The sequence below is a fragment of the Cyprinus carpio genome, chromosome B22, assembly GCF_018340385.1.
Source record: "Cyprinus carpio isolate SPL01 chromosome B22, ASM1834038v1, whole genome shotgun sequence".
NCBI classification, from domain to species: Eukaryota; Metazoa; Chordata; class Actinopteri; order Cypriniformes; family Cyprinidae; genus Cyprinus; species Cyprinus carpio.
This window is the reverse complement of record NC_056618.1, coordinates 7117844-7145088: the sequence shown is the minus strand read 5'-3', so window position 1 is coordinate 7145088 and position 27245 is coordinate 7117844. Positions and strand designations below refer to the sequence as shown.

The window sequence follows — 27245 nt, the reverse complement described above, 5'->3', positions numbered from 1 at the left end:
ATTTGAGGATGATTCTTCAACCCCAGGTGCCTGTAGAAAAACAAAAATAAATAAATAAAACATAAATATTAAGCTAAATTTAATAAACATTTTATTTATTTTATTGGTTTTGTACTATCCCCCTGGGAATATGGTCACTGACATAAAGTTACATGTTTTATTTTGGTAGAAATAAATTGGAAAAATGTAATAAATGAATACCAATTATGTATCAATTATAACATAGGTGGACCATTAATGCCGTACATTTAATTGAGTACTGTACTTAAGTACACTTTTTGAGTATCTGTAATTTAGTATAAGTTTTTCTGGAAACTTGCTAAGTCAACCTCACTACATTATACACAAATATCATACTTTTTTTACTGCGCTACATACATTATAATCAAGGTCCCCAAGGTAGAAAGTCGTTATATGTAGGGGATTTTTCCAGTGTGTTGCATTTTCAGATTTACTGAACCCTTTTTTTTCTAACCACTTAAATTTCTTTAATACACCTTTATTTGAACTCACGTTACGGTTATATTTCTGTTTACACATGGTCAAATCTGTTTTTGTGTTTATACATGATTAAATCTAAAAATACTATAGTTGAACTACGGGCACTTTAGTAAACCATATTCATTTTCAATAAGGGGGGACTGTCAGTGACAGGCTGGTGCACGCATATAAAATGCAACCTTTTTTGACAGTGTTGTGATTTATATTAACCATTACAGAATAATAAAATAACATGATCAATATTATCTTTACAACGGTTCAAGTTCAATTGTAATTGCACAAACTATATAGGGCATTATTAAATTGGTTTATTGTGAAATAACTCAACCATATGTATTTTTTTCTGTCCGCATGATAAGGGCATTGTTCAGGGCTGCCATTCCCAAAATGCTTTTAATGCTTCTTATGAATACTTTTGGGAAACTAAGCCCTGTTTGAATGCACTGTCAGAAGTGAAGTGAACGCTCTTCTGGGATGGATTGGTTCTGTCTTTCACCATTTGCGTGTTGTTCAGTTGAGCAGGAAAATCGTTCTATCCTACACAACATTTTGCTAAGATAGATTATTTTTCATTACATTTTCAATGCATATTTTTTTGTTTAGAAACAAAATCACTGGTGAATAAAACACGTTGTTTGTTTGAGTATCGAAGACAGAAAAGACACATATTTATGTGTAGTGTTGATCATCTGTGTGGCACCACATTGATTTTAAAAAAGACAACTGTATGTGATGTCTTACATAGGCCGAGCCCGACGATCAAAGACCATAGAAGATGAAATGATTGGCATATGGTAAATAAAAATTACCTACACTTGATCTACATGACAAAGAAAATTTTGTTTTTATTCTGTGTGCACTCATGTGTATGTGTTTAACTCATAAAAAATCTCTTTGGAAAATTAACCATGTTTTTACTATAGTTAGTTATTATTTTTATTATTATTGGTATTAGCGGTATTTAAAATCACAGTTTTCCCCAAATTGACTATTCTATCACTATAGTAACCATAATTATGCTATTTGTAGTAAAACTACAGTAACCACAAATTTAACAGTTTTATTATAGTCTCTATAGTTAATAGTTGTAGATAAACTATGGGCAATACAACTGTAGGCTAATATATCCGTTCAAAAAATGGCTGCTGTTACCATGTATAAAAAAACCTTACATACTCAGGCCTACTGGTAAATTGCTGCTAAAAACTGGTCAAGGAAGTATAGAAATGCCGATCATTATTTAATAAAACCATATTCTATTGTTTGCAAATATATATATATAGAGCTATATATATATATATATATATATATATATATATATATATATAATATATATATATATATATATATATTAAGTAGGTTAAATGATCACACAGGTCAAAATGTTTTACTTAAACTTTTTACAACTTTGGAATCTAAAACTGGGAATCGATAAGAATTGAAATCAATAAGCAGAATCAGATGTCGGAATGGATACAATTCAAACAATACTCAACCCTAGCCACATGTTGTGAAGTTCACTGATTTTTTGAGATTTTATGAACACTAATCAGTTGATGGCAAAAATTCCAAAAAGAGGTTCTTTGGCACAACGTGGCACACCCATGTTCATACGAGAGAGTATGTTCCAGTTTTCTGAAAAGACTAAAGATGCGTTTTTCTTTTCAGTGTTCAGTATTAAAATTAGTTCAGTGTCGCTGTATGAGTGTTTAAATAATACAAAAAAAAAATATGAATATCTTCATTCAGTTGTTCAATTTCTATAGGTTTGGTAACACAAAAGCTCTTAATTCCAAAGATAATACAAAGCTAATCAGTTTATTCAGTAGGTTGCACTTGATGGCATATAGGTATTGTAAAGGCTGATTTACACTTCTGCGTGTCAATAAAACTATGGTGTAGCTGCGCCGTAGGGTGTGCACAGTAATGTGCAGGTTGCGGCGTAGCCTGATGTGCACCTCTCCAAAATATCACAAAACGTGTTCAAAATCTATGCAGACTGCAAGCGCTGTGATAGTCCTGCTAGTACCCCTCCCTCTGTATGTATTTGAGTTTTATGTGTGTTTTGCACTTTAATATAATTTAATGCTACAAAATAAAACAAAGCAAAGAACAAGTGTCTTATTTATTATACAATGTAGCATTACATTATTTTTTCCGTGACAAACAGGTGTTCTGCATGGTACAAAAGTCTTTGTGGAGATTGAAAAATGTCATCATCTGCTGTTTCGTTGTTGTCTCTTTTTTGTAGTTTTAATAAATGATCTGTTATTTTTATGTGTATTTTGCCGCCGTTCACGGCTGATGCTTTCTAACGACAAGCTGCTTCTTTCTTCGGCTTTTGCCACCGTACTGCAGGTTACACAAGCACACATGCCTGGGTGGACCACAACAGTTTGCATGTGTACTGCACGTCGACGCGGACAACGGCACAGACGTATAAATGCAAACCGAACGCACATATACGGTGAAGGTCCGAAGCAGAAGTATAAATCAGCCTTAAGTATACAAACAATGTGAGAATAAAACAACGCGCATCTAACTTTTTACTTTTTGATGACTTAAGTACTTTTAAAAGCATGTACTTTCGTACTTTTACTTAAGTAACTACCTGTCTTTATGACTTTCACTTTGTAGTGGAGCAGAATTTGACAGTAGTGTGTACTTTCACTCAAGTAATGAAGTTGTGTACTTAGTCTGCCTCTGATAACATAAACATTTAATCACACCACTGTTTTAATATGAAGTGTAACAGAATGAGAGCTGTGCTGTCTTGAAGAGTCAGTTATTACTGGAGTTTCTAAAAAATTATTGGGTTTTAAACAATATTTATTTTTATTTTCCAGTCAGAAAGAAGGAGTCAGTTCACATTATATCTCACCTGATGACTTCGCTGCGTCTCCTGATGTCTGTTAGAAAATAATAAGAACTCGAATTAAACACACAATACTTTGGTTAACTGGTGTTTAAAAAAAAAAAAAAAGCCTTTGTTTAAAGATTATTTCCACAAATTTCAAATTTCCATTCTGGTTAAATCAGCTGTATGTAACACTCACATTGCCTTCTTGAATTGCACTTGCAAGAGTTAAAATTTTAAACCAGCAAGATGCAACCAAGAACACCAGAACAGCAGAAACAGCAGCATTTATTCCTGTTCGGTCAGCTGAGAGAACATAAAGTCATATTATAACTGGGACAACGGATAATCTGATGATAATATTGATAACATTGATGTGAAGGGAGGAAGGCATGGTTACAGCCCCAAGCTTAAGAAACAATGTCCAACCTGTCTGAAAAACCTCAGTTATTAATCACTTTTTTTTTTTTTTTTTTTTTTTTAAGTCAACCGCAATGAAAACATTTACTGGGTTGATTTAAACATTTCAAACTGGAGTGTAAAAACTGTTCAAGGGGAAAGTTCAATGAATGACTAAATGATACTCACCAATGACAGTAAACACTGAAGCTCTTTACACTGGTGACGCGGATTGTTGTGTTGTTGGTGGTGTTTTGTTTTTTATGAAGTCCAGAGTCTGTGGTTCTGGTGTTTGTGATCAGAGATCCGTCTGATTGTCCAGCTTCAGTCTGTCTCTGAATCTCTCTTCAGCATCTTTACACTGAACATCTGTAAGATTTTACTCTGATCTCCAGTGATTACAGCGATGCGAGTTTTCATTAAAATGGCCACATGGAAATTGTCTGGTTTGTTTATTACATGAGTGTCTAAAGTAACAGATTCTCCCTCCTTCATGACTTTCTCTTCATTTCATCTCGTTCAGCAGCAGAAAACAACACCTGAAACACAACCCAACAGCTGCTGGAGGATCTTTTTGCTGAAAACAACAAACGACAACACAACATGAAAGAAACTGTGGGATGTGACGTTAAAACAGTTTAAAATAAGAACTAGTCGATGAGGAAAAATAATATTTTGTGTAAATGAAATGTTTGTTGTTTAAGGTTCAAAAAACACATTATTTTTACATACTGTACATTATTGTTGCTTCTCTATACCCCGCCTTCTGAAACAATCAATTTTTACAAAACTCATTGCTCTGGAAAGTGAGGTGTGCTCTGATTGGCCAGCTATCCAGTGCATTGTGATTGGGCCTGATTCTCAAGGGGTGTGACTGAAATGTTACGCCCCTCACCATACTGTGCTGTAAAACAGTAAATGCCATTTATAAACCAATCATTTGATGCACTTCAGTGGGGACCATAATCATATGGTGTGGACCCCCGGGCTGGACTCTGCTTCGTCCACGGGTGAAAGCTGATCTGGTGATCCACAGTGCAAGTTGATGTATTTCCTCAGTGACCAGCATGGATCAGTTCCAGACATGACACAAAGCAGATATCATCTCTTTTGGGAGGCCAAACAACGTAGTCGTTCTCTCTTCACAGTGAAACACACAGCGTCTAAACAACAGGAGGGAACAACAATACTACAACGAGAATAAAAGTTACACTACTCTCTTTGGCGTTATGCAAATCTTCCCACATTGTGACAGTAGAGATGTGGGGCATGTTCGAATGAGCTGTTTTAGGGGTGTGTGGTTGACTTTTAACTCTGATAAAGAATATCTCTTTGGATTTGAGTCTTTAGTCCAGGGCTATTCACTTGGCGGGCCCGCACCAATCCATCTTCATCCGGCCCGGGGGGAAGAGTTACACACAACGGCTCGAATCGTTTTTGCTCTAATTAGTTTGTCTACATGGTGTCAACACTGGCCAGGGCCGTTGTTTCACAGCCGGAAAAAAGAAAAGGAAGACTCACCGACAAGCGCTCATGAGATGGGATTATGAGAATCTGCAAATTTAAACAAGTTTAATGACTGTCCGTGTGTTCTGTCATATTCTAGCGAGAAATACGCACAGAGACTGGACAAAAGTTGATTGTCAAATGGAGTTTGAAAGGCTGCGCGTTCGATTTTCCACATACGCTGAGCCACTTCAGCAGACAAAAACGCACACACTATGTTAAAATGTGCAGTTATGGCGAGTTACCTCATAAACACGGTCTTAAAAGAGTCCTCAATGACTGTAACATGTTGGGAGAAAAGCAAATGTGTGTGTCAGGATCTGCCGCATGTGCATCAGGTTTTAAAGAGATAGCTCTGCTTTCAAAGTGAAACGTGATGAAGTCTGTCTTGATGTAGATCAAAGAACAAAGAAAAAGGGAGAAATCACTCCAATGCTCTAGTCGCTCATTAACTTTTGTAGTTTGAATAAAGATTCATTATATATCTTAATCTTATGTGAAGACTGTTTTTAAGTTCACTTAAATTTAAAGTTTTTCAAGTGTGAAAAATTAATGGCTTTCAATTATACTGTAATTTTCAAAGGCTATAATTATTGGCAAAAAAATTGAGGGAAAATTAATTTAAAAGCGATATCAGTAACATACTGTTCAATGATACCGGCCTTTGTTAACAGTACGCTACTTGGTAAAAAAATTGCATTAAAACCGTATTTTAAAATATACTGTCTTTGTTATTTGCTCATTAATTTGGAGGTTCAATGTGAAATTATGATAACATTAATATATTAATATGTAATAAAATTATGATAACATAAATATATTAATATGAATAGTAATTTTTTAATCGATTGATAGCACTAATGTTAACCTTTCAAAGATGTTATTCTTGGTATAATATTTATTTTACAGCTGAATATTGGCCATTAAAAAAAAAAAAAGACACAGGATGACCGCCACTACCCCGGCCCACTTCAAATTTTAATTTTGATAATCTGGCCCTCAAAATAAAACTAATTGAATAAGCCCTGCTTTAGTCTCTGCAACTTCACAGATCTTCTTTATGCACCAAAAGCTTGTTACACTCCAAAGAGAAATGAAAACTTGAAATCACATCATATGACCCTTTAATTATACTGAACTAAACTTAGTTAAATTAAATTTCACTTCAATGTGTTTTTGAAGGAATTATCTATTCTGTAAACTATATCTATGTGAATTCATATTAAAAGAGGAAAAAAACACATCTGAATGTGACTGGAAAAATATCACAAAAACACATTAATGATGTGATTTAAGACTTAAAACATAATGACTCACCAGTGACAAGTAAACACTGACCATCCCTCTGGATGCTGCTGCTGCTGATGATCTCTAGTGCATAATCTCCAGAGTCTGTGGTTCTGATGTTTGTGATGGTCAGAGATCCAGTCTGATGATTCCAACTTCAGTCTGTCTCTGAATCTCTCAGTACCTTCATTACACTGAACATCTGTACAGATATAACTGAGATCTCCAGTGATTTGAGCGATGTTAATGTCATTAAAAAGAGATCTAGTCTTTTGTTGTTGGTTTGTTTCAACATCAGTGTGTAAAGTGACTGAATATCCCTCCTATCACTGATACTTTGCCTGAATCAACAGAATAACCTGAAGAAGGAAATCAACAGTTCATTACAAGTCAAAAACAAAAAACACAGGGAACCCCTCTCCTGATGTGGTTAAGAATGAATACGTTTAACACCATCGCTAAAAACATTTCAGAAATCATTTACACCTGGTCTTTTCACAATCAAACAGCTTTCGATTCAGAGGAAAACACATGAAGTGTGATGATTATGCTCTTTTTCACCACGTTAAGATAAAAAGTCACATTTTTTCTTACAAAAATGGTTTTTTATTTTTAATCCTACTGTTCGAATCTACCCGCATAAATAAGTTTTTCTTTACAATTCTATTAATCAGCATAAACTAAAAGCAACTCACATCACATTCAGTGTACAATGATCAGTGTTATGCACAAATGTCTTGAATTGAAAGTAGAGGAAAGTAAATAGAGTGACCAAATAGTGTAGAGTGAGTGTATCTCTTGTCCTCCACTGACAGGAGCCCAAACAATCAGGAAAGGACTGTAAAAATATTTTTTCTCCAGATCATAAAGATTGTGAGTACAAAAATGTTTGGATTCATAATGTAACATGCAAACAAACAGCTATTTTTTTTAAGGTTGTTAGTGATTGTGTGTTCAAAAATGTTTGGATTCATAATGTAACATGCAAACAAACATAATATAATGAATGCCTAAATACATTATAACAAAACTAGAGGTGTGATGAGACAACTTATCCCTTAAGACGAGACGAGACGGGTTCACAAATACGAAAAAAAAAAGATTTTATGACTTTTTAGACTTTTTTAAAGAAATCCTAAATGAAAGAAATTTAAGGGGAAAATTTGTTTTTTTATTCAACTGAAAAACGCAAAATGCAAAAACATGTAGAAGGCATTTTGAAATCAACTTGTGCTTTATGACATTAAACGTCTATTATATATCTATATAACTATCTATTATATGCAGCAATAAACAACATGTAAACTAGAACTGCACGATTCTGGATAAACTGAGAATCATGTTTTTTATATAAACACTGGAGATCACAATTATCTCACAATTCTGAAGAAAAAAAATATTAGAAAACTAAACAAAATAATTTAATAGTGGCTTTGACAAAATTTTCATTGCTTAAATTAAAAAAATCTATATTAATTTGAAAAAAAAATGAAGGAGTCAGTGTCTTAATTCATTAAAGACTAAGACTTGTTTCACTACTGGAATAGTAATGGGCGGTTTTCGCCACCTGGTGGCGGAAGAGTATAATCGTTAGAATACATACACGTGTTAAGAAGCTTTCGTTTTGATCGCTGCTGTAGAGAATATGTGTTAATCCCCAAACTGTTTATCCCTAGTACTTATTTTAATTAAATGTCTGTAACACAAGAAATAATGATGTGTGGTTGAAAATACTTTGTGTTGCTCTTTCTGGATCAGCAGCAGCAGACCCCTGAATGATTCATTAACAAAACCTGCTTCTCACGCTCCACTGACACTTGCGATGTGAAAACATTCTTAACCGACATAGCTGAATCGTTGTCTTTCATGTATAAGACTGCGTGTGTGTTTGAATTGAGATAGCGATCTTCAAACGATTAATTGTGCAGCTCTAATCTAAACAGCAAATTGTTTTCGTCAAATTCTCGCGAGACCAGTCGGAACTCGCGGGAAACCTTATAATATGCTGTATCATCTCATGCATATTCATAAGAACAGTTTTAATATATTATAATATGTACTAATTTGTGGTTCTAGCTTTAAGAGTATACTGATTTAGAAGACAATTAACACATTGCATCCACTTTTACAATAGTTTATAATGTATTATAAGTCTCATATCTTGCCATTTTTCTGATGCTACTTTAAAGCAGTCAAAGACCACTTATAAGCAGTAATAATAAAAATATAATAAAATTTTTCTATCAAACAGCCATAAGATCAGATATCATATCAGATAAATGTGTAATGTGACATTTGCTTTGAACTATTCTTATTGTAATATCAGTTTGATTTTTTTGATGGTACCTTTTAGACAGCTGTTGATAAGTAACTCTGCAACTACATATCAAACTAGTGTCATTAAGAGTATTAGTATGTTTTGCTACTGTAAATATATGCTAACACTTTATTTTGTTGGTCAACCAACAGATAAACTGACTGTAAGTGTCTTTGCAAGTCAGGGCCGGCCCAAGCCTTTATGGGGGCCCCAAGCAGAATTTTATTGGGGGCCCCTCTATGCTGCCAATATGACTGATTATTGTCAATGCTTGATTATTCCACACACTTAAATCTAACTCACCCATTATCAGTTTTATTTGCTGTAGCTGTTTTGGCTTACATCATAGCAATGATTTTACCCTTCTATGATTTTTAACTGTAACAGTAGCAAACCCACAAAAGTGGTCAGGGAGTTAATTGCACTTTAACATTTAAAATCTTACAGGACTAAGTGGCATACTTAATGTGCTGTACTGAAAAGTAACTAAATAAACAAGCAGACAATGCATTTACAGAACAGAATATTATTTGAACAACAAATTATCATACACAGCAGCAAGCCATCTGTACATAAAAAACAACAACTCTTAATCTATAATTAGCTAACTGAGGCATAATGATATTTGAATATGATAGCAAAGAACCCAAAGGTAGGCTAAGGTAAATAATATTAAGCTGTTATCAGTGCCAATTTTATGAAACAGAATTTACATATTAGGGCTGCATGATAAATCACATGCGATATTTAATGTGCATCTTTTCAGTAAAGCCGGTTCTGTAATCAACGGTAAATCTCCAACACCTGCGTGCTTTCACATGGAGAGCAGCATGAACTACACAGAGCCATTGTTCACTGACAAGCTGCGCATTAAATATCGCATGTGATTTATCATGCAGCCCTAAAAAAATATATACCACTAAAGTGTTTTTTTTTTTTTTTTTTTACACAGAAGACAAAACTTTAATCTAAAACTAGATAAAAATAAAGTAAAATCTTATATTATATTTATATTAGGGTTGCCAACATTGGTTGCCTGGCTGGAGTGAGGTGCATGTCTATATATAAAAAAAAAAAAAAAAAAAAAAAAAACAAAAAAAAAATACACACTGCGCTTTTTCCACTGTTCATATAGTGTACATTTTTTAAACACTTAAAATATTTTAAAGCCTATATTATTTTTTAACTCTATAGTTGTGCAGTAAAATTCACTAAGATTCACTTTTTATTAATGAAGATGATAAGAAAAAAAAAAAAAGCGAATAAAAAAAAAAAAACTATTTTTTCTCAGTATCGAAGAAGGTGTTGGTGTGTTCCCGTGTCCAAGCCTCAACTGCTTCACTGGAGAATACTACCTAAGCAGCCATTCATGAGCACTGTTTATTCATATTAATCATGCTAAACGCTTTCACACTTACGGTGTACACTACAGTCTCCGTGCTCACAGCGTCCCAAACAAAAAATAATTTTTATATTATTTATTTTATATTTTCATTGTCTGGCTATCTGGGACTTTGGAATGGAATTAAAAGGTTAGGATTATAACTTTCTCGGTAGTATTATATCACATTGTGAGTTTATAATAGCACCTTTTGTTTGTTTTTCCGTGGTATCTGATAGAGCGTTTTGACAAGGAAGTGGTGACACGTGACGTCAGACTTAACAAGCGAATTTTGATATCGGCTTGTGAGATATTTCATTCCGTCCATTGCTACAATATTTATCACTGTCAAAGTGTCAATCATTGTAGTGTCAATCATAGACTCGCGGGGACAGTTCAGCTGATTCACTACTCGCATTTGTCATTCCTGAAACGGTCATACGTGGACAAACAAAACTTTTCTTAATAAAAGGGTAATTATGTGAGAAACTAAGGCGAAGGTCTGACAGTGAATAGAACTCTGTAAACTTGTGAAAACAATTAGTTCAGAGCGGATTCTGATTAACCTACAGTAAACACCTCTGATCTGATTACTGATATGGTTTGTGCATGGTGCGTCGCTATTGAAATAATATGAGAAATACAGATATAGATTATTTCATTATTTGATATTGGAGTTTTGTATAATTACCATAGTACACTGACACAATATATCACTAAAAATAAAATAAATAAAAATAAAAACTCAAGCTGACATTTCATGTATTTTGGGGGGTCCCACCTTGGGCCAGCTCTGTTGCAAGTATGTCAACGTATCCTGCCATACTAGATTCTACCATTCTTTAGCATACTAATACTCTAATGAGAGTTAGTTGGCATGTAGTTGGAAAGTTGCTTATAGTCGACTGATTAAGATGAGCAGTTTCATAATCATACTAGGCTAAATTACCAAAAATTATTATACCACTACTGCTTATGGAGATTGATTACAGTAAAACCTGCAATACATATTATTCCTGTTTTATACTTAAATGTCTTAGCTACTATAGAAGTTAAGACGTTTAAGTATAAAACAGTAATACTGATACTTTTTCTACCAGGACATTAATTTTCACTTACATTAACAATGGTTTTACTATAGTAAAATTGCTCGTGACAAGTTTACTATTGCAAAACCATGGATTGATTGTCATTTTTTTTTAACCAACAGTTTACCTACACATATATGATTGGTTATTTTTTATTTGTTTCTTGGTTAATTTTAAATGTGTTTGTAGTTCAAAATTCAAAATACATCATATTGAATTTACATACACTTACATGCAATTTTTTTTTTTTTTATTTTATTTTATTTTGTTTTTTAGTTTAGAGAAATAACTAAAATGTTTTATTTATTATATTTTATATTGTTGTGTTGTTGAAGTTAAATAACAACGTTCCCTTTACTAGAGACAACAAAAATCCCATAATATATATATATATATATATATATATTATTATTTAATAATATTTCTAATTTAAAATGGGAAATATTGTGTGAATGTAGAACTTGAGGACAACAACAATAATAACTAAGTACTTTATATATTTATACTAGAAGCTGAGTGTGCTCGTTCTAATTTAAAATGGGAAATATTGTGCTGAATGTAGAAATTGACGACATTAAGGTTCTTCAAAGTCCATTGAGCCGCGCTGATGACAGGTCAGTGCTGCGCGAACATTTTTAATACCGCGCTGTTTCATCCTACTTTCGGTGTGTTTGGCTTCCCATACCAAAGCGCATTTTTGTGCGTGGATACTGTTCTATGCACTCTCAGTACAAAAATGCTCCCTCGTGAGTTTGGTTTTCCGCGCGCCTTGTTTGTATGTGCACGAGATTTAACACTAACGCCATACCCTGGCCATACCCCACCCCAAACTTTCCATTTTGAAAGCTCAAGCAACCCATTTTACAAAATCGTGCTAACAAACATAACCATGATAACAGAAGAGATGCAGGGACAAAAATTATTTTAAATAATTGAGATTCATTAAAAAGCTATCTTGTTTAGTAAGTGCGGTAGGCCTAACTGAGACTCCATAGCTGTCTTGTCCGTACTAACAATATCTTCACTCCGCAGCTACATAAAACAGCATAAATTAACTAATACATCGATTTCTGTCGAGTAGTGATTAATGGAAATACAAACTGATATATAAAAGAGATCGTAAATACATGTCTTACCAATCACGGGTAAAAAACATTCACCAACGCCCACAAAACTGCCAAGTTCATTATCACCGGTTTTTCTCTTTACAAAAAAGTAAATTAAATGGAAATAAAAGCTCCATACTTTTTAACGCAGCTCCCATTACCCCATCCTATCTATACGGGAATATATAAGTAAACGGAAAGTAAGGATGAAATGCAGTCTAAAGCTTGCGTTCATCCAGCTAGCTGACAACAGAATAGGTGGTGGAGCAGCGAGTCGCCTTCTTCTTCTTCTTCTTCTTCCTTGATGTTTAATGGGGTTGGCATCCGACTTCAATGGTGCATTACCGCCACCTACTGTACTGGAGTGTGAACCGGAGCTAGACAAAGAGAAACTAAAACTAAAATGGAGACTTCCAACTCTCTTCCCCCACCCTTTAATTAATAATTAAAATATATATATATATATATATATTTAGATTTCCAAAATTGTCTTCTATATTCTATTTGCTATCCCTGTGTCCTTAGGAAGGTAAATAAATGAGTACTGATATCATTTGAAGGCCTTATAATGCGTTCATCCAGCTCGCTGACAACAAAAAGGGTGGAGCAGCGAGTAGCCGCCACCTACTGCTCTGGAGTGTGAAACGTAAACGGTTCAGCTATTAATTATTTCAACTATTATTGAATAAAATAAATAAATAAATAATCCTGAAATTTTTTATACATAAACACATAATTCAAAGCTTCAAACTCTTTCATTAATCTTGCCTTTTTTAAATATACTTTAACACTTCTCCATATACTCTTGATTGCATTGCCCCATTACCTAAAAGTGTCTTTAGAGATATAATATTAACTCCCATCAGTTCTTGGAACATCTGATATCTTTCCCTTTCATACGCAATACATATTAAAAGAAACATGCTCAAACCATGATTTCTGGTAGTCCACATGTATCACGATTGCCTGTTTCATTCCCTATTATGTGCAAACTGTTATTTAATGCCAAATGTCCTATTCTCAGTCTAGATAAGATAACATCCTTCCTTCTATTTCCATAACTTACTCTCTCTTTACCAACACACTCCTGGATCTTAAATAAATGCCTCCCTTTTCTTTCATTTTCCCAACTTTCTGCCATTTCTTTCTCTCTCTCTCTCTCTCTCTCTCTCTCTCTCTATATATATATATAATATATATATATAATATATATATAGTAGATCAAATCTCTCGTTCCCCTCTAAACCAACATGAGCTGGCACCCAAAGAAAATAAACCAATAACTTTAACTGCCTTATCTTATAAATACTCTGTAGAATTTCATATAATACGTCCTGTCGTGCATCTGATTTTCCACTCTGTAAACTTGTCAAAGCCGCCACTGAGTCTATACAAACCACAACTGTGCTGGCTGAACCTCTTCAACCCACTGCAGTGCAAGACATAAAGCTAATAATTCAGAAGTATATACAGATACATGATCAGAAACTCTTCTAGCAACTTTGATATTGAATTTAGGTATATATATGTATATGTATATGTATATATATATATATATATATATATATTATATATATATATATATATATATATATTGCAGCTGCTGTTCTTCCAGTCGCTGGGTCTTTAGATCCATCCATCTGTGTATATCTGCAATACTGAATAATATATTTGATTTATATATAGACCCCTTAAAAGTTTGTAAACATTGCAACGTCTCCGGGTGGGCGGGGCTTAGCTGGAGGCAAAAAGAGGCGCGCGGACGCAATGTTGACAAGCGTAAACTAGCACGTTTTAGGAGGGATTTATTAAACATGGATGCAGAAGAAGGTTCGGGAACTGTCCGAATATGTACAGTCACTGACTCTGCGGGACCGTGACAAAAAACTAATAATAAAAAAAGTGGGAGTTAGCATAACATTTATCAATTAATTCAGTTGATCACTCAGTTCACTGACCAAACTGGTTATCTGACCAAAATATAATGACGAGTAAGATGGAGTAACATTACAGTAGCCTAATTTATTTATTTATTTATCTTTTTAGCTAAGCCTGGTGTAGTTCTTGTATCTTGTTTCTCATTGGAATATTTTAACCAGGTTTTGGATATTTCCTAGACAACATATGAATTACTTTTTCGTGCTGTGGTTTGGGGAATTTTTGTCAAGGCTTATTGTCTAATGTAACCTATCGGTGGGCTAACTATGATTAGCAATGTGGATTATTTTAAGAGACCATTCAAAAGGATGGCACCACAATCTATCGCTGTATGTTTGTGTTAACATTTAAGCTAGCTAGTGTGCGCTGAAGGTTGGCGACTTTTCACCTATAAACAGAAACTTGCTGATTCGTACTAGATAAAAACCAACACACCACCCATACATATGCATAGATTATTTTACCTAATTGAAGTGTGCACTGCAAACACGAGCATTATTTATGATAGTCTCTGTCTAGTCTGTATGCCGTATTGCATTCAACCACAATTGTCTTCTTGATTTCTGTGAAGGAATGTGACCGCGGCCGGGATCCCGTGAAACTTTAGTTTTGAACCAAAAAGTGCTGTTCCTTCTATTCTGGCAGCCAAAAAACACAACAAGACGACATTTTAAAGTCAAAACCTCAAACTTTTAGCGCGCCTGGCTATGAGTTCTTCCTTTAGTTTTGCCTCCAGCTAGAGCGGTGACGTCACAGTGACGTAGGCGATTAAGGGGTCTATTTTTCTTCTTCTGTGTTTTTTTTTTGGCGGTTGGCAAACGAAGTACAATACCGCCATCTGCAGGACTGACGTGTGAACTCGTTGGGAAATAAAATTTTGCAAGTGAAAGTGAAAGTGAAAGTCGTGACATTTGCAAGTATAGTAACCCATCGAATTGGCTCGGAATGGGCTGCTCTGCATTTAACCCATCCAAGTGCACACACCACACAGCAGTGAGAGAAGTGAAAAGACACACCGTGAACACACCTCCGGAGCAGTGGGCAGCTATATATCCAGTGTCCGGGAAGTCTACTCTGTGTATTATTTATTTATTTATTTATTTATTTATTTATTTATCCAATATTCAATCCTGTTTACAAGCTGATTTTATTTTTGAAAAGTCATGACACCCTTAGTGATAAATTGTGTACCAGGCTGATTCAATAAGTTTTTTAAGCTCAGTCCATTATTCGATGCCCTCTGTAGTTCTTTCCTTTTTTCAGAATATTTCCTGTATATCAGGAGTACATGTTTTACACTTTCCACTTCACCACAATGTATACATAATCCTGTCTGGTGTTTTCCTATTAATCTTAAGCAACTATTAACAATCACCTCTTTCTGAATGCTATATAAATGTCTTTCTTTCTCCTCCTGATCCCATGTATCCTGCCACATTTTATTAATATTGTCTTTAATGATAACTTTAATTTCTGATTTACTATATTTTCTGTCTTCAGGGCTTCTTTTGCCAATTTATCCACCTTTTCATTTCCCTCAATACCCGCATGCACTGGAACCCACGTAAACTGTGTGTAACTGTTTTGTTGAGTTAGTCTAAAAGTTAATTGATTTATTTCATCTAAAAGATCTTGCCTACATACAGATTTTCCACTCTGGATACTTGTCAAGGAGGACTTGGAATCTGAGCAGATGATTATCTTATGTGGCTTAACTTCCTCTACCCATTGTAGTGCTAGAATAATGCCCATTATTTCAGCTGAAAAGACTGATAGGTGATCTGAAATTCTTTTTTGAATGTTAATATTGTATTTTGGGATGAATACAGCTGCACCTGTTTTGCCAGTTATTGGATCGTCAGATGCATCTGTGTATATCTGTTTTATATCTTCATACCTGGTTTCTATGTACTGTTGAATATTTTGATGTATGCCAGCTTTTAAAATTTCTTTTATTTCCTTATTTATTATAGGGAAACAGAATAACCATGGTAAGATGGCAGTCATATTTATTGTCTTACAGTATGCAATAGTGTCTATTCCCATTTTCTTTGCCTCTATTTCTCCCCTCCATCCAAAGCTACTAATATTGGTACGGCCATACTCCCAACATTCTTCAAGTACCTTTTTTGCAGGGTGTGTTGTATCATGCACATGCAGATTTATCCAGTATGACATAGTTTAATTTGAGCTGTCTAATCTTTAATGGTATCTCTCCTACTTCTACTTGCACTGAAGCTACAGGTGACGTTCTGAGAGTTCCACAACAAAACCGCAGGGCCTTAGCCTTGCACCCTGTCCAAAACCTTGTCAATACAGTTTTTGCTGCAGAATTATACACTATGCACCTATAATCAAGAATGGAGCGAATTAAGGCTATATATATTTGTTTCATAGATGTACCTGATGCACCCCATCTATATCCTGATAAACATTTTAGTATATTTATACCTCTCTTGCACTTATCAATCATTTTTTGAATATGGACTTTAAAAGTAAGCTTAGTGTCGAACCATACTCCTAAATACCTTATGATCCTTTCTTGCTTGATTGACTGTCCATTCAGTTTGATATCTAGTATAGCGTTAACCTGCTTTTTAGTGAAACATATATATTGCATAATTTCCACAGATAAACGAAAGCCCCACTCATATGACAATTTTCCAACATGATTTACTGCTTTCTGCATTCTTGACTCCAGTATACTAATGTTAAGACCAGAGGTGTAAAATACTTGAGTAATTTTACTTGATAACTGTACTTAAGTATTATTTTGGGGGATTTTTACTTTACTCAACTACAATTTAAACTGACTACTTGTACTTTTACTTGATTACATTTCTTAAGAAAAAATAAGTATAAACACAAAATCTTCCATCAGCTCATATGATAATCTTTTATTTTTTTTTTTATTTTTTCTTTTTGGATTTAAATATGGTAAACAGAAGCTCAAACGTGTGTGCCTGATGTGAGAACTAATGATCATTGTTTTCATGCATCAAACACACACATTTTTAAAAACTGTGACGCAACAGCAGAATTCATTGAGGGAATATAACATGCAAACATTGTTATATAACACTGCATATTCTGCATGAAATCTAACTCTGTTTATACTTACCTGTAGAGGGAAATCCAAACAGAGCTGTGTACTAAAATACAAACAAAGAGGTTTTTTTTTAAAAATATGAATGGTTTCCATGAAAAGTTCACAACATCATAAGTTAATATGATGCTCTGTTCTCTTGCTAGGCATCGAGTTCATAAGATGCTCTTTCTCTTGTTTGGATCTTTTAGCTGTCTGCTGTTTTGTTTCTGTTGACTCTTCTGTCCAGTATTCTTCAGGTCATACAGGACAGGTGTTAAAAATGGTATGTATGTTCATATGATGTTGCTGTGTGCAAAACCAGAGGCAGGAGGTAATGTGAGTCCCTCCTGCTTTAAGGAGCATATCTTGTATTGCACTTTTTCTTATCTGTTTATGATGTTTGTCTCTGCATGTTGGAATCTTCTTGTGTTCAGTGTTTTTCAGGTCATAGAGGTGTCAAATGGTATGTATGACATGTTCTTGTTTTTAAGCTCTCCTTGTTCAGTTTTAATATAGTTCCTAGTTGTTCCGACACTGACTTGTACTCTCCAGAACCACCCAGTTATTTTCCACCCAGTAGATTTGTACTGAACTTAAATCATTTACCATTCAGGGACTTTATTGAAGCAAAATATGTTTTGCTTCTGCTATCTCTGTCACCATGTGTTGTGTTACATGTTATGAATATTTGTAGAAAAGTCAATTAATGTCTTTCAATAACTGCAATTACTAGGTGCTCTCGAGGTGTCTTGTTTTGCCATGATCTTATTGATTAAACGTTTTCTTTTGAAGGTATCTGTCAGTCATTGGCTTTGTCATCAACATGGACACATTGTTGATGATGATTCCTGAGCTGCTACAAATTCAGCGATATGTCTGCACATACTGCTTTAGTCAGGATCACTTGGAGCTTTGTTCAATTCTGTCAGGGCATCAGGTATAATTTTCACATTTATAATTAGTTTTTTAGTCCATGGTCCAGACCAGATATTGGTACCTCCTGGGTGGACAAATTCTAGTAGAGATTTTTTTTTTATACCTATACATCCCTAGTTTACAGTATGTTTTGATGTGAGAGACCTCTCAGACTGGTCACCTATTGGTGGCTATCACCTCATGAAGTAACCCTACTTTCTACTTCAATTAAAATTTCTACTTCAATTATGACTTTCATCAGGTAAATGTCTGGCTTCAAAAGTTCACCATCAAATCTGAGGAAGCATATTGAGGTAACAAAGTTGCGTTTTCCTGCCCAAGTTTATTCACATCAAATCTTACTGTTTGATAGAGCCATTAGCTATGTACATATATTAGGTGAATCCCCCCATGCACAAAATTGAGTGCAAATAAAAATCGTAGTGATGAGAATTTAAATACAATTAATATTTTTGTGGGATTTTTTTTTTATTAAATGTTTACAAAATCTCAAAAAAAAGTGTTTAAATAAAACATTATATGCTAAATTAATTGTAATTCATGTTTAGTGATGTTCTTACCAGTTGGTGGATAAGTTGTATTTACAATATGTCAGTATATGAATCATTAAGTAGGAATTAGGACGGTCAGTGAATATTTTTTTAATCTTAATAATTACATGCTTTTCTCATTAATTAATCCAATTAGTCACAAATAATTATTATCAATATTCGCTAAGAAAAAAACTCGAAATGCCCCAAATAAACATTTAAAAGATTAATTTTCCCTTTAGACAGTGACATTGAATAGACAACACAAATAAAGTGGCCTTTAAAAGCGTTAACGTTGTATGTTTAATTCTATGACTCTCCTCATTAAATCAACACATTCTTGTATTCTGTACCGAAATATATTTTCAGCCGCTCCATCACATCTTGCTCTTCAAAGGGATAGTTCACCCAAAAATGAAAATTCCTCTCACCATTTACTGAACCTCTGTTATCCCAGATGTTTATGACTTTCTTTCTTCACATGAACACAAGCAAAGATTTTTAGTCCATATAATGCAACCACTTCAGAAACCACACAAAGTGAACATGACGGTCAAGATTAAAATATTGGTATTTGTATTTTTCCTACATATGCCGTTTCACTTAAGAAGACAGTGATTCATTAACAGGGGTTGCATGAGTTACTGTCATATTATCTTTGTGTATAGTTTTTGAAGTGTCATTTTTGGATGTCCCATACACTTGCATTTTTTTTTTCTTCTAAAACTCTTAGTTTGTGTTCATCTGATAAATGAAAGTCATACAGGATGGCATGAGGGTGGAAATCATGGAGTTTCCTTTTAATCCCTTTCCCTGTATTTTTATTACATTTTTTTTGTGTGTGTGTGTTCCGCTGGGTTTCATTTTAATTGTTGTTGTTAAATTAAATATACATGTTTGACCTGTGCCATTGCATTTTTTCGTTCTCTCCCTTTAACCATTCTTCTGTATTGTCTGTCAGAAGAAAAAGTACTTCAGCTTTTTTAATATTTGAGTACAATTTAAAGTTGTACTTTTTTACTTTTACTCAAGTATGATTTTGACCAGATACTTGTACTTTTAATTGAGTAAAATTTTTGAGTACTTTTTACACCTCTGGATACGACCCCTCACCCACAATGCCCCATTATCAATCATTATATTAAACAATACAGGGCTACATACACTACTCCCCTGAGGTGTACCATTTTCTATTTAGTAAGTGTTTGATAATTCCACTCCTATTCTAAAATTTAAAATAAATTAAAAATAAATTTATGCATTTAGCAGATGCTTTTATCCAAAGCGACTTACAGTGCATTCAGGCTATCAATTTTTCCCTATCATGTGTTCCCAGGGAATCGAATCCCCAACCTTGCGCTTCGTAACGCAATGCTCTACCACTTGAGCTGCAGGAGCACTAACTATTCTAACCTCAATAGTTCTTTCCTTTAAAAAGTCTCTAATTCAATTGAACATATTCCCATCTTATTCAGTTTAATTAAAAGCTCCTCCTTCCATAACATATTGTATACCTTTTTTAAGTAAAAAACTATTGCCAAAACAAACTCATTATTTACTTGTGCTTTCCGTATTTCAGTCTCCAAGCAAATAATAGGATCCATAGTTGTTCGTCCTTAATGAAAGCCTCTCTGATACTGAGAGAAAAAATCTTCTTTTTTCTATTTCATATCCTAATCTTTTAGTTATCATTTTCTCCATGAGTTTGCAAAGGTGGTATGTTGTAGTTGTTGTTGTTTTATTTTTTTTTTCTTTTTGTTTTATGCTTACCAGGTTTTCCTACAGGAATTATTACTGAATGCTTCCAACCAGCAGGTATTTTCCCTTGCTCCCATATTTTGTTATAAAGTATTAAAATCACATTTGTTGCTACCTCTTTCAGATGTTCAATCAATTTATAACATCTTTCCCAGGGGATGTATTTTTGACAACTATAAACGCTCTTTTAATTTCAAATAATGTGAATAATGTTCTACATGTATTTAGTTTTTATTTGATCAAATTAAACAGCGCATCCTTGTGGCGCAGAGGACACAGAAGAGCATACACAGCACTGTGATATGGAGTGACACAGGGACCATTGACAAAGGAATTATTGAATAAAGTCGTTATTTTAGTTTTCTTCGCTTACAAAAAGTGTTCCCGTTGCTTCATATAACCCAGATTGCACGTCTGATGGCAGATGGAGTATTCTGACGACAACATTCATACCTTTTTTGGACCTTGACACTGTTGTTTACTTGGCAGTCTACAGTATGGACAGTCTCAAGCTTCCAGGATTTTATCCAAAACATCTTAAATTGTGTTCCAAAGATGAACAGAGCTTTTACGGGTTTGGAACGACATGGGGGTAAGTAATTAATGACAACATTTTAGTTTTGGAGTGGAGTATCCCTTTAACTGCAAGCAGACAGAGTTGTCATTCAATGCATTGGAGAAAACGGCGAACATTAATAAAGAAACAAAGTTGCTTGTCAGATCTCCCTAACAAGTAACCATATTTTTTAAAATAAGCCCAAAAAACTCCAACCCGGGATTTTCTCATGCAACTTTACATAAAAAGAAGTCCAAAGTTACGTATAATATGCAGACTTCACAACACTGGAATCTTTTTAGCCACTTGCTGCTCACTGCAGAGCAAATGGGTGGAGCTAGACGTCCAGTGAGGAGGAGCTACTAAGCACAGAGGGCAACAATTGGAAAGATGGCGGACGGTGACGTACGGTCACAGACAATCCAACGTATTGGCAGTATGTAAAAACTAAACTATAAAGATTATCTGAACTTTGAGACATGTGTAAAATATTTCCTGAGACTTATCTCGACATGAATGTTAATGTTAACATAAATAAATAGATATATTTATTAGACACATACACATTAAATGATGACAAAATACGCATCTCCACATTCTCATAAATATAGTTGGTTATGTCTTAAGCGAACAAAAACAGCTGAGAAAGAAGTTGGATGTGTATCACTATACTGGATCCGTGCATCATGTCTTAAAGGGGCAACAGCCTATAAATACCTGCTGCTGTCATTAAATGCTATTCAAACAACAAAACACAGCTTTGACAAAGATTAATCTATAATCATACAGTGAACACTATGCAGTGTTATTTTAATTTGTGCTTGTTAATTGTGTATTTGTTTTACTGGCTGTTCACTTGTCTTTACTCATGTTCAAACTTTATTGGTTAGGTTATTAGCTAGTTTTTGCTGTGGTATCGAAAAAAATACTTTGCTTTAAGTTATAAATGGAAAGCAAAGGTACATTTTAAAAAATAATTTCTGGGTAATCCAAAAAACGATCCAATCCATGAGTCATAAACCGTAATATGAACCGTGAGTTTTGTGATTCATTGAACCAATATATATTAATATATATTAACTAAATAATCCAAAAATATGCAGACTATGGCCTGGTTTCACAGACAAGGTTTAGGTTAAGCCAGGATTGGGCCATAGTTCAATTTGGACATTTAAGTAATTTTTTATAAATATGACTTAGAAAAAACATCACTGGTGTGCATTTTGAGAGAAAATAAAGGCACTGATATATTTTAAGTTCAGCCAGAGCAAGTTTCTTTCAGTTGAAACAATGTATGTGTTTTCTGTTAATCACGTCATATTTTATCAGAAAATGTAGCATAGATGAAGACAATAGAATGTCTAAAATATGCACACACACACACACACACACACACACATGTATGTAAGGGGTTTGTAAACTGTTTAATTAAATCCTGTTTTGTGAACTTAGCTTAATGGTTTGGACAAAACAAAACCTTCACCCACACTGGTCCTACTGACAGTGGGCATCTGGTAATTCCAAGTTGAATCTTTTTATGTTTGTGAGCAAGTCGCTTTTCCCCAAAACCTCTACAGGAGTACTGCACTGTATAAAATATTGTAAACAAGACAGTTGATCAAAGTTATTCTTTCTATGTTTTAGACTGTCATCGTAAAGTGCAATCAGGACTGCAGACAAGCAGCACATTTTCACTGCTGCTACTGCACATCAACATTGATCAGAATAGATGCTCTGATTAAAAATCTAACAAGTTGCAAAGAAACATCATTCAGACAGCCTCCACCCACAGCGTAAGCAGCAGCAGCACCTCCAACAGCACCAACTCAACCTCCAGCAGCACCACATCTATCTCCAGCAGCACCAGTTCCAGCAGCACCACATCTATTTCTATCAGGAAGAACTACATCTACCTACTCTTGTAGCAGCAGCTCCAGTATTTACGGCAGTACCGCCCCCAGCTCTATCTCCAGCAGCTCCACCTCCATTTCCAGCAGCACCACCTCCATCTCCATCCCCAGCAGCACCACCTCCACATCCATCTCCACCAGCACCAGCACCAGCAACACTTTATTTTCAGCAGCTGCAGCATCATTTTCAGCTCTATCCCCAGCAGCTCCACCTTCATCTCCAACAGCCCCACCTCCAGTAGCACCAATTCCATCTCCAGGAGCACCACCTATACATCCATCTCCAGCAGCACCAACTCAATCTCCATCCCCAGCAGCACTACCTCCAGCTCTATCCCCAGCAGCTCCACCTCCAGCTCTATCTCCAGCAGCTCCACCTCCATCTCCAACAGCGCCACCTTCAGTAGCACCAATTCCATTCGCAGCAGCACCACCTCCACATCCATCTCCAGCAGCACCACCTCCATCTCCATCCCCAGCAGGACCACCTCCATCCCCAGCAGGACCACCTCCAGCTCTATCCCCAGCAGCTCCACCTCCATCCCCAGCAGCACCACCTGCAGCTCTATCACCAGCAGTTCTACCTCCATACCCAGCAGCACCATTATCAGTAGGATTATGTGTCAGGCAGCAAGTCAAGGTGACTTGCATGCACTGTGGCATTCAAATAAATAAAAGGAACTTAGATTAGATTAGATTAGATTCAACTTTATTGTCATTATGCAGAGTACAAGTACAGAGCTAATGAAATGCAGTTAGCATCTAACCAGAAGTGCAAGAATATAGTGTTTTTTTATACATAAAAGTGCAGAGTAAGTGAAGCTATGATTTACAGAATGTACAGTGGAGTTGCTAAATACAGTATTGAGCAGAGTATATACAGAATATAAATAGGAATGCAATGTAGGGATTGTATGTACATTATGAACAGAGCAATGTAGGATTATACATACACATTATGAACAGCAGCAACGTGAGAACAGTGTTAATTAAAAAAAGCAGGTGCCGGTTAGATTGGTGGTGTGGCGTTCAGAAGGGTCACGGCCTCGGGAAAGAAGCTCTTCCTGAGCCTGTTAGTCTGAGAGCGTAGGCTCCTGTAACGCCTGCCGGATGGAAGGAGAGTGAAAAAGTCCATGGTTAGGGTGAGAGGCATCCTTGATGATGTTCTTGCCCTGCCCAGACAGCGCTTGTGATAGATGTTTTCAATGGAAGTTAAACTGGGGGTGACGGTGATCCGTTGAGCAGTTTTCACCACCCGCTGGAGTGCTTTGCGGTCAGATGCGGAGCAATTGCTGTACCATACTGAGATGCAGTTTGTGAGTATGCTCTCAATGGTACAGCGGTAGAATTCCACAAGGATCCTGGAATTCAGGTGAACTTTCTTAAGGCTCCGTAAGAAGTAAAGTCGCTGCTGTGCCTTTTTGACCAGGGTGGAGGTGTTATGGGAGATGTGGATGCCAAGGAACTTGAAACTCGACACACGCTCCACTACAGCTCCGTTGATGTAGATGGGTGTGTGTGCATGACCCCTAGTCCGCTGAAGTCCACAATGATCACCTTTGTCTTCTGGGTGTTTAGTTCTAGATTGTTGGTGGCACACCACACAGCCAGGTGCTGCACCTCATCCCTGTAGGCTGACTCATCATCATCTTTGATCAGACCTATCACCGTGGTGTCATCTGCAAATTTGATTATGGTGTTGGAGCATTAAACAGGAACGCAGTCATGGGTGAATAGGGAGTACAGGAGAGGGCTCAGTACACAGCCCTGCGGCACGCCGGTGTTCAGGGTGATGATGGAGGAGGAGAGGTTATCTAATTTAACAGACGGAGGTCTGTTAGTCAGAAAGTCTAGAATCCAGTTGAAGATGGGTGTGCTGATTCCAAGCTGGCTGAGCTTGGAGATCAGCTTGGAGGGGATTACAGTATTAAATACAGAACTGAAATTTATGAACAGCATTCTCACATGTGTGTTTTGACTGTCCAGGTGGGTGAGGGCAGAGTGAAGTGCCGTTGAGGTGGCATCCTCTGTTGACCTATTGCGACGATAGCCAGATTGAAATGGGTCTAGTGTAGCAGGGAGACAGGATTTTAAGTGGGATGCAACCAAGCACTTGGCAATGATGGGGGTGAGTGCAACAGGGCGGAAGTTGTTAGGGACCGAGGCAGTGGAGTGTTTCAGTACTGGTACGATGGTGGAGGTTTTGAAGATAGTGGGGACAGTTGTTTGGGCCAGGGACAGATTGAAAATGTCCGTGAAGACCTCAGGCAGCTGCTCCGCACAGGCTTTAAGCACACGACCAGGTATTCCGTCAGGACCAGCTGCCTTCTGTGCATTCACCTTACGCAGAGTAGAGTAAACATCTGATGTGGAGAGTGTGAGAGGCAGTTCACTGGGTTGATGCTCAGCTTTGAGTGAGATCTCCTTATTATTTTGAAAACGAGCATAAAAGTGATTGAGGCTCGTTCGTCGGGGAGGGAGGCAGAGCTGGAGGGGGGCACAGAGTTAGGTGGTTTGTAATCTGTGATAGATTGTATGGCTTGCCACATATGCCGGGGGTCTGAAGAATTGAAGTGTTCTTCAATCCTCTGTTTATGTGCGAGTTTGTCCTGGCAGATACCCTTCCTCAGGTTGGCTCTGGCTGAGCTGTAACCCTCCCGGTCTCTAGACCTGAAGGCTGCATCTCTTGCTTTGAGCAGGAGGCGAACCTCTCTGTGCATCCAGGGCTTCTGATTGGGGAATTGTTTTATTTTTTTGTGTGTGGTCACTCTGCCCACACATCTGTTGATGTGCTCCAAGACAGAGTTGATGTAAGTGTCAATGTTAATCTGAGAGTTTGTGGTGGCCTGGGCAGCAAACTCACTCCAGTCTGTTACATTAGTATAAATGTGGTCCAATGTTTTATGTCCCCTTGTAGTGCAGGAGACATTTTGGTGAAATTTAGGGAGAACAGATCTTAAAGTGCAGTGATTGAAGTCCCCAGCAACAATTAAAGGCTCCATCCGGGTGCAGGGTTTGTAATTTGCTAATAGCAGCACAAAGTTCTTTCATAGCCACGTTAGCATTAGCGTCCGGAGGTACATAAACTGCAGCAGCAACAATGCAAGTAAACTCATGTGGTAGATAGAATGGCCTGCACTTGATAATCTGGAACTCCAGATCAGCAGAGCAGTAGGTATCAACAATGACAGAGTCTGTGCACCATGATTTGTTTACATAAATGCATACTCCACCACCCTTGTTTTTACCAGAGGCTGCTGCTACTCTGTCAGCCCTGAAGAAAGAGCGTCCATCCATATGCACCACGCTGTTTGGAACATCGTTGCAGAGCCATGTTTCAGTGAAAAACATAACATTACAGTCCATAAGCCATTTCTGTGTGAGGGTCTAGATCTTTAGTTCGTCCGTCTTGTTCATCAGAGACCGTACATTGGCAAAGAAGATGCTGGGCAGACCTGGTCGATGTGGGTTAAGCCTTAGCTTAGCACGCAGCCCTCCACGCTTTCCCCGTCTTTGTTTACGGTCTCGATGCCAACGCCAAGCACTTCCGGTCGGTGCAAGTGATCCGCTTGTCCGTGGTGTTCTCAGTAGCTCCGGCGGGAGTTCGCTGAAGTCGAAAGGATGATCTAAAACTATGTTGGAACACCGTTGGTTGATGTCCAAAAGTGACTGTTTACTTTAGCTGTAGTTTGCACAACTGAATCGCACGAACACGAATGAAATAACTAGGTAAATTAACACTATTTTCTGAAATCTGGTTAGACGCTGAGCGACAATCTACCATACTAAATAATGCATGATGACGTACAAATTCATCTGTTGCAGTTAACATTGCAAGTTGTACTGTATCTCTACCTCAATTATTTTTTTTTTTTCATAGGTGCTTGGGCAGTAGTTATGTGCCCCTCTGCAGTGGTCTACTCAATCAAATTTAACTTGAGAGCAGAGAGTCCTAGAGACTATGTGGATATTAGGGTTGGGTATTGTTTGGGTTTTTGACGATACCGGTGCCATTTCGATACTTTTAAAACGGTACCAGTGCCTAAACAGTGCCTGAACAAAAAAAAAAAAAGGGCCACAAGAAACC

General features: G+C 36.3%; 1 protein-coding gene across 1 annotated transcript in view; it reads right to left on the bottom strand.

Annotated features, from left to right (window-relative positions):
* Positions 1-6825: 6825 nt before the first annotated feature.
* LOC122141564 overlaps positions 6826-27245 on the bottom strand; it is a 181540-nt gene continuing 161120 nt past the window's right edge. Inside the window, exon 13 of the mRNA XM_042749341.1 lies at positions 6826-6909. Within this exon, the coding sequence (XP_042605275.1) occupies positions 6845-6909 (65 nt within the window). The 3' untranslated portion in view covers positions 6826-6844. The remainder of the gene's footprint in view (positions 6910-27245) is intronic.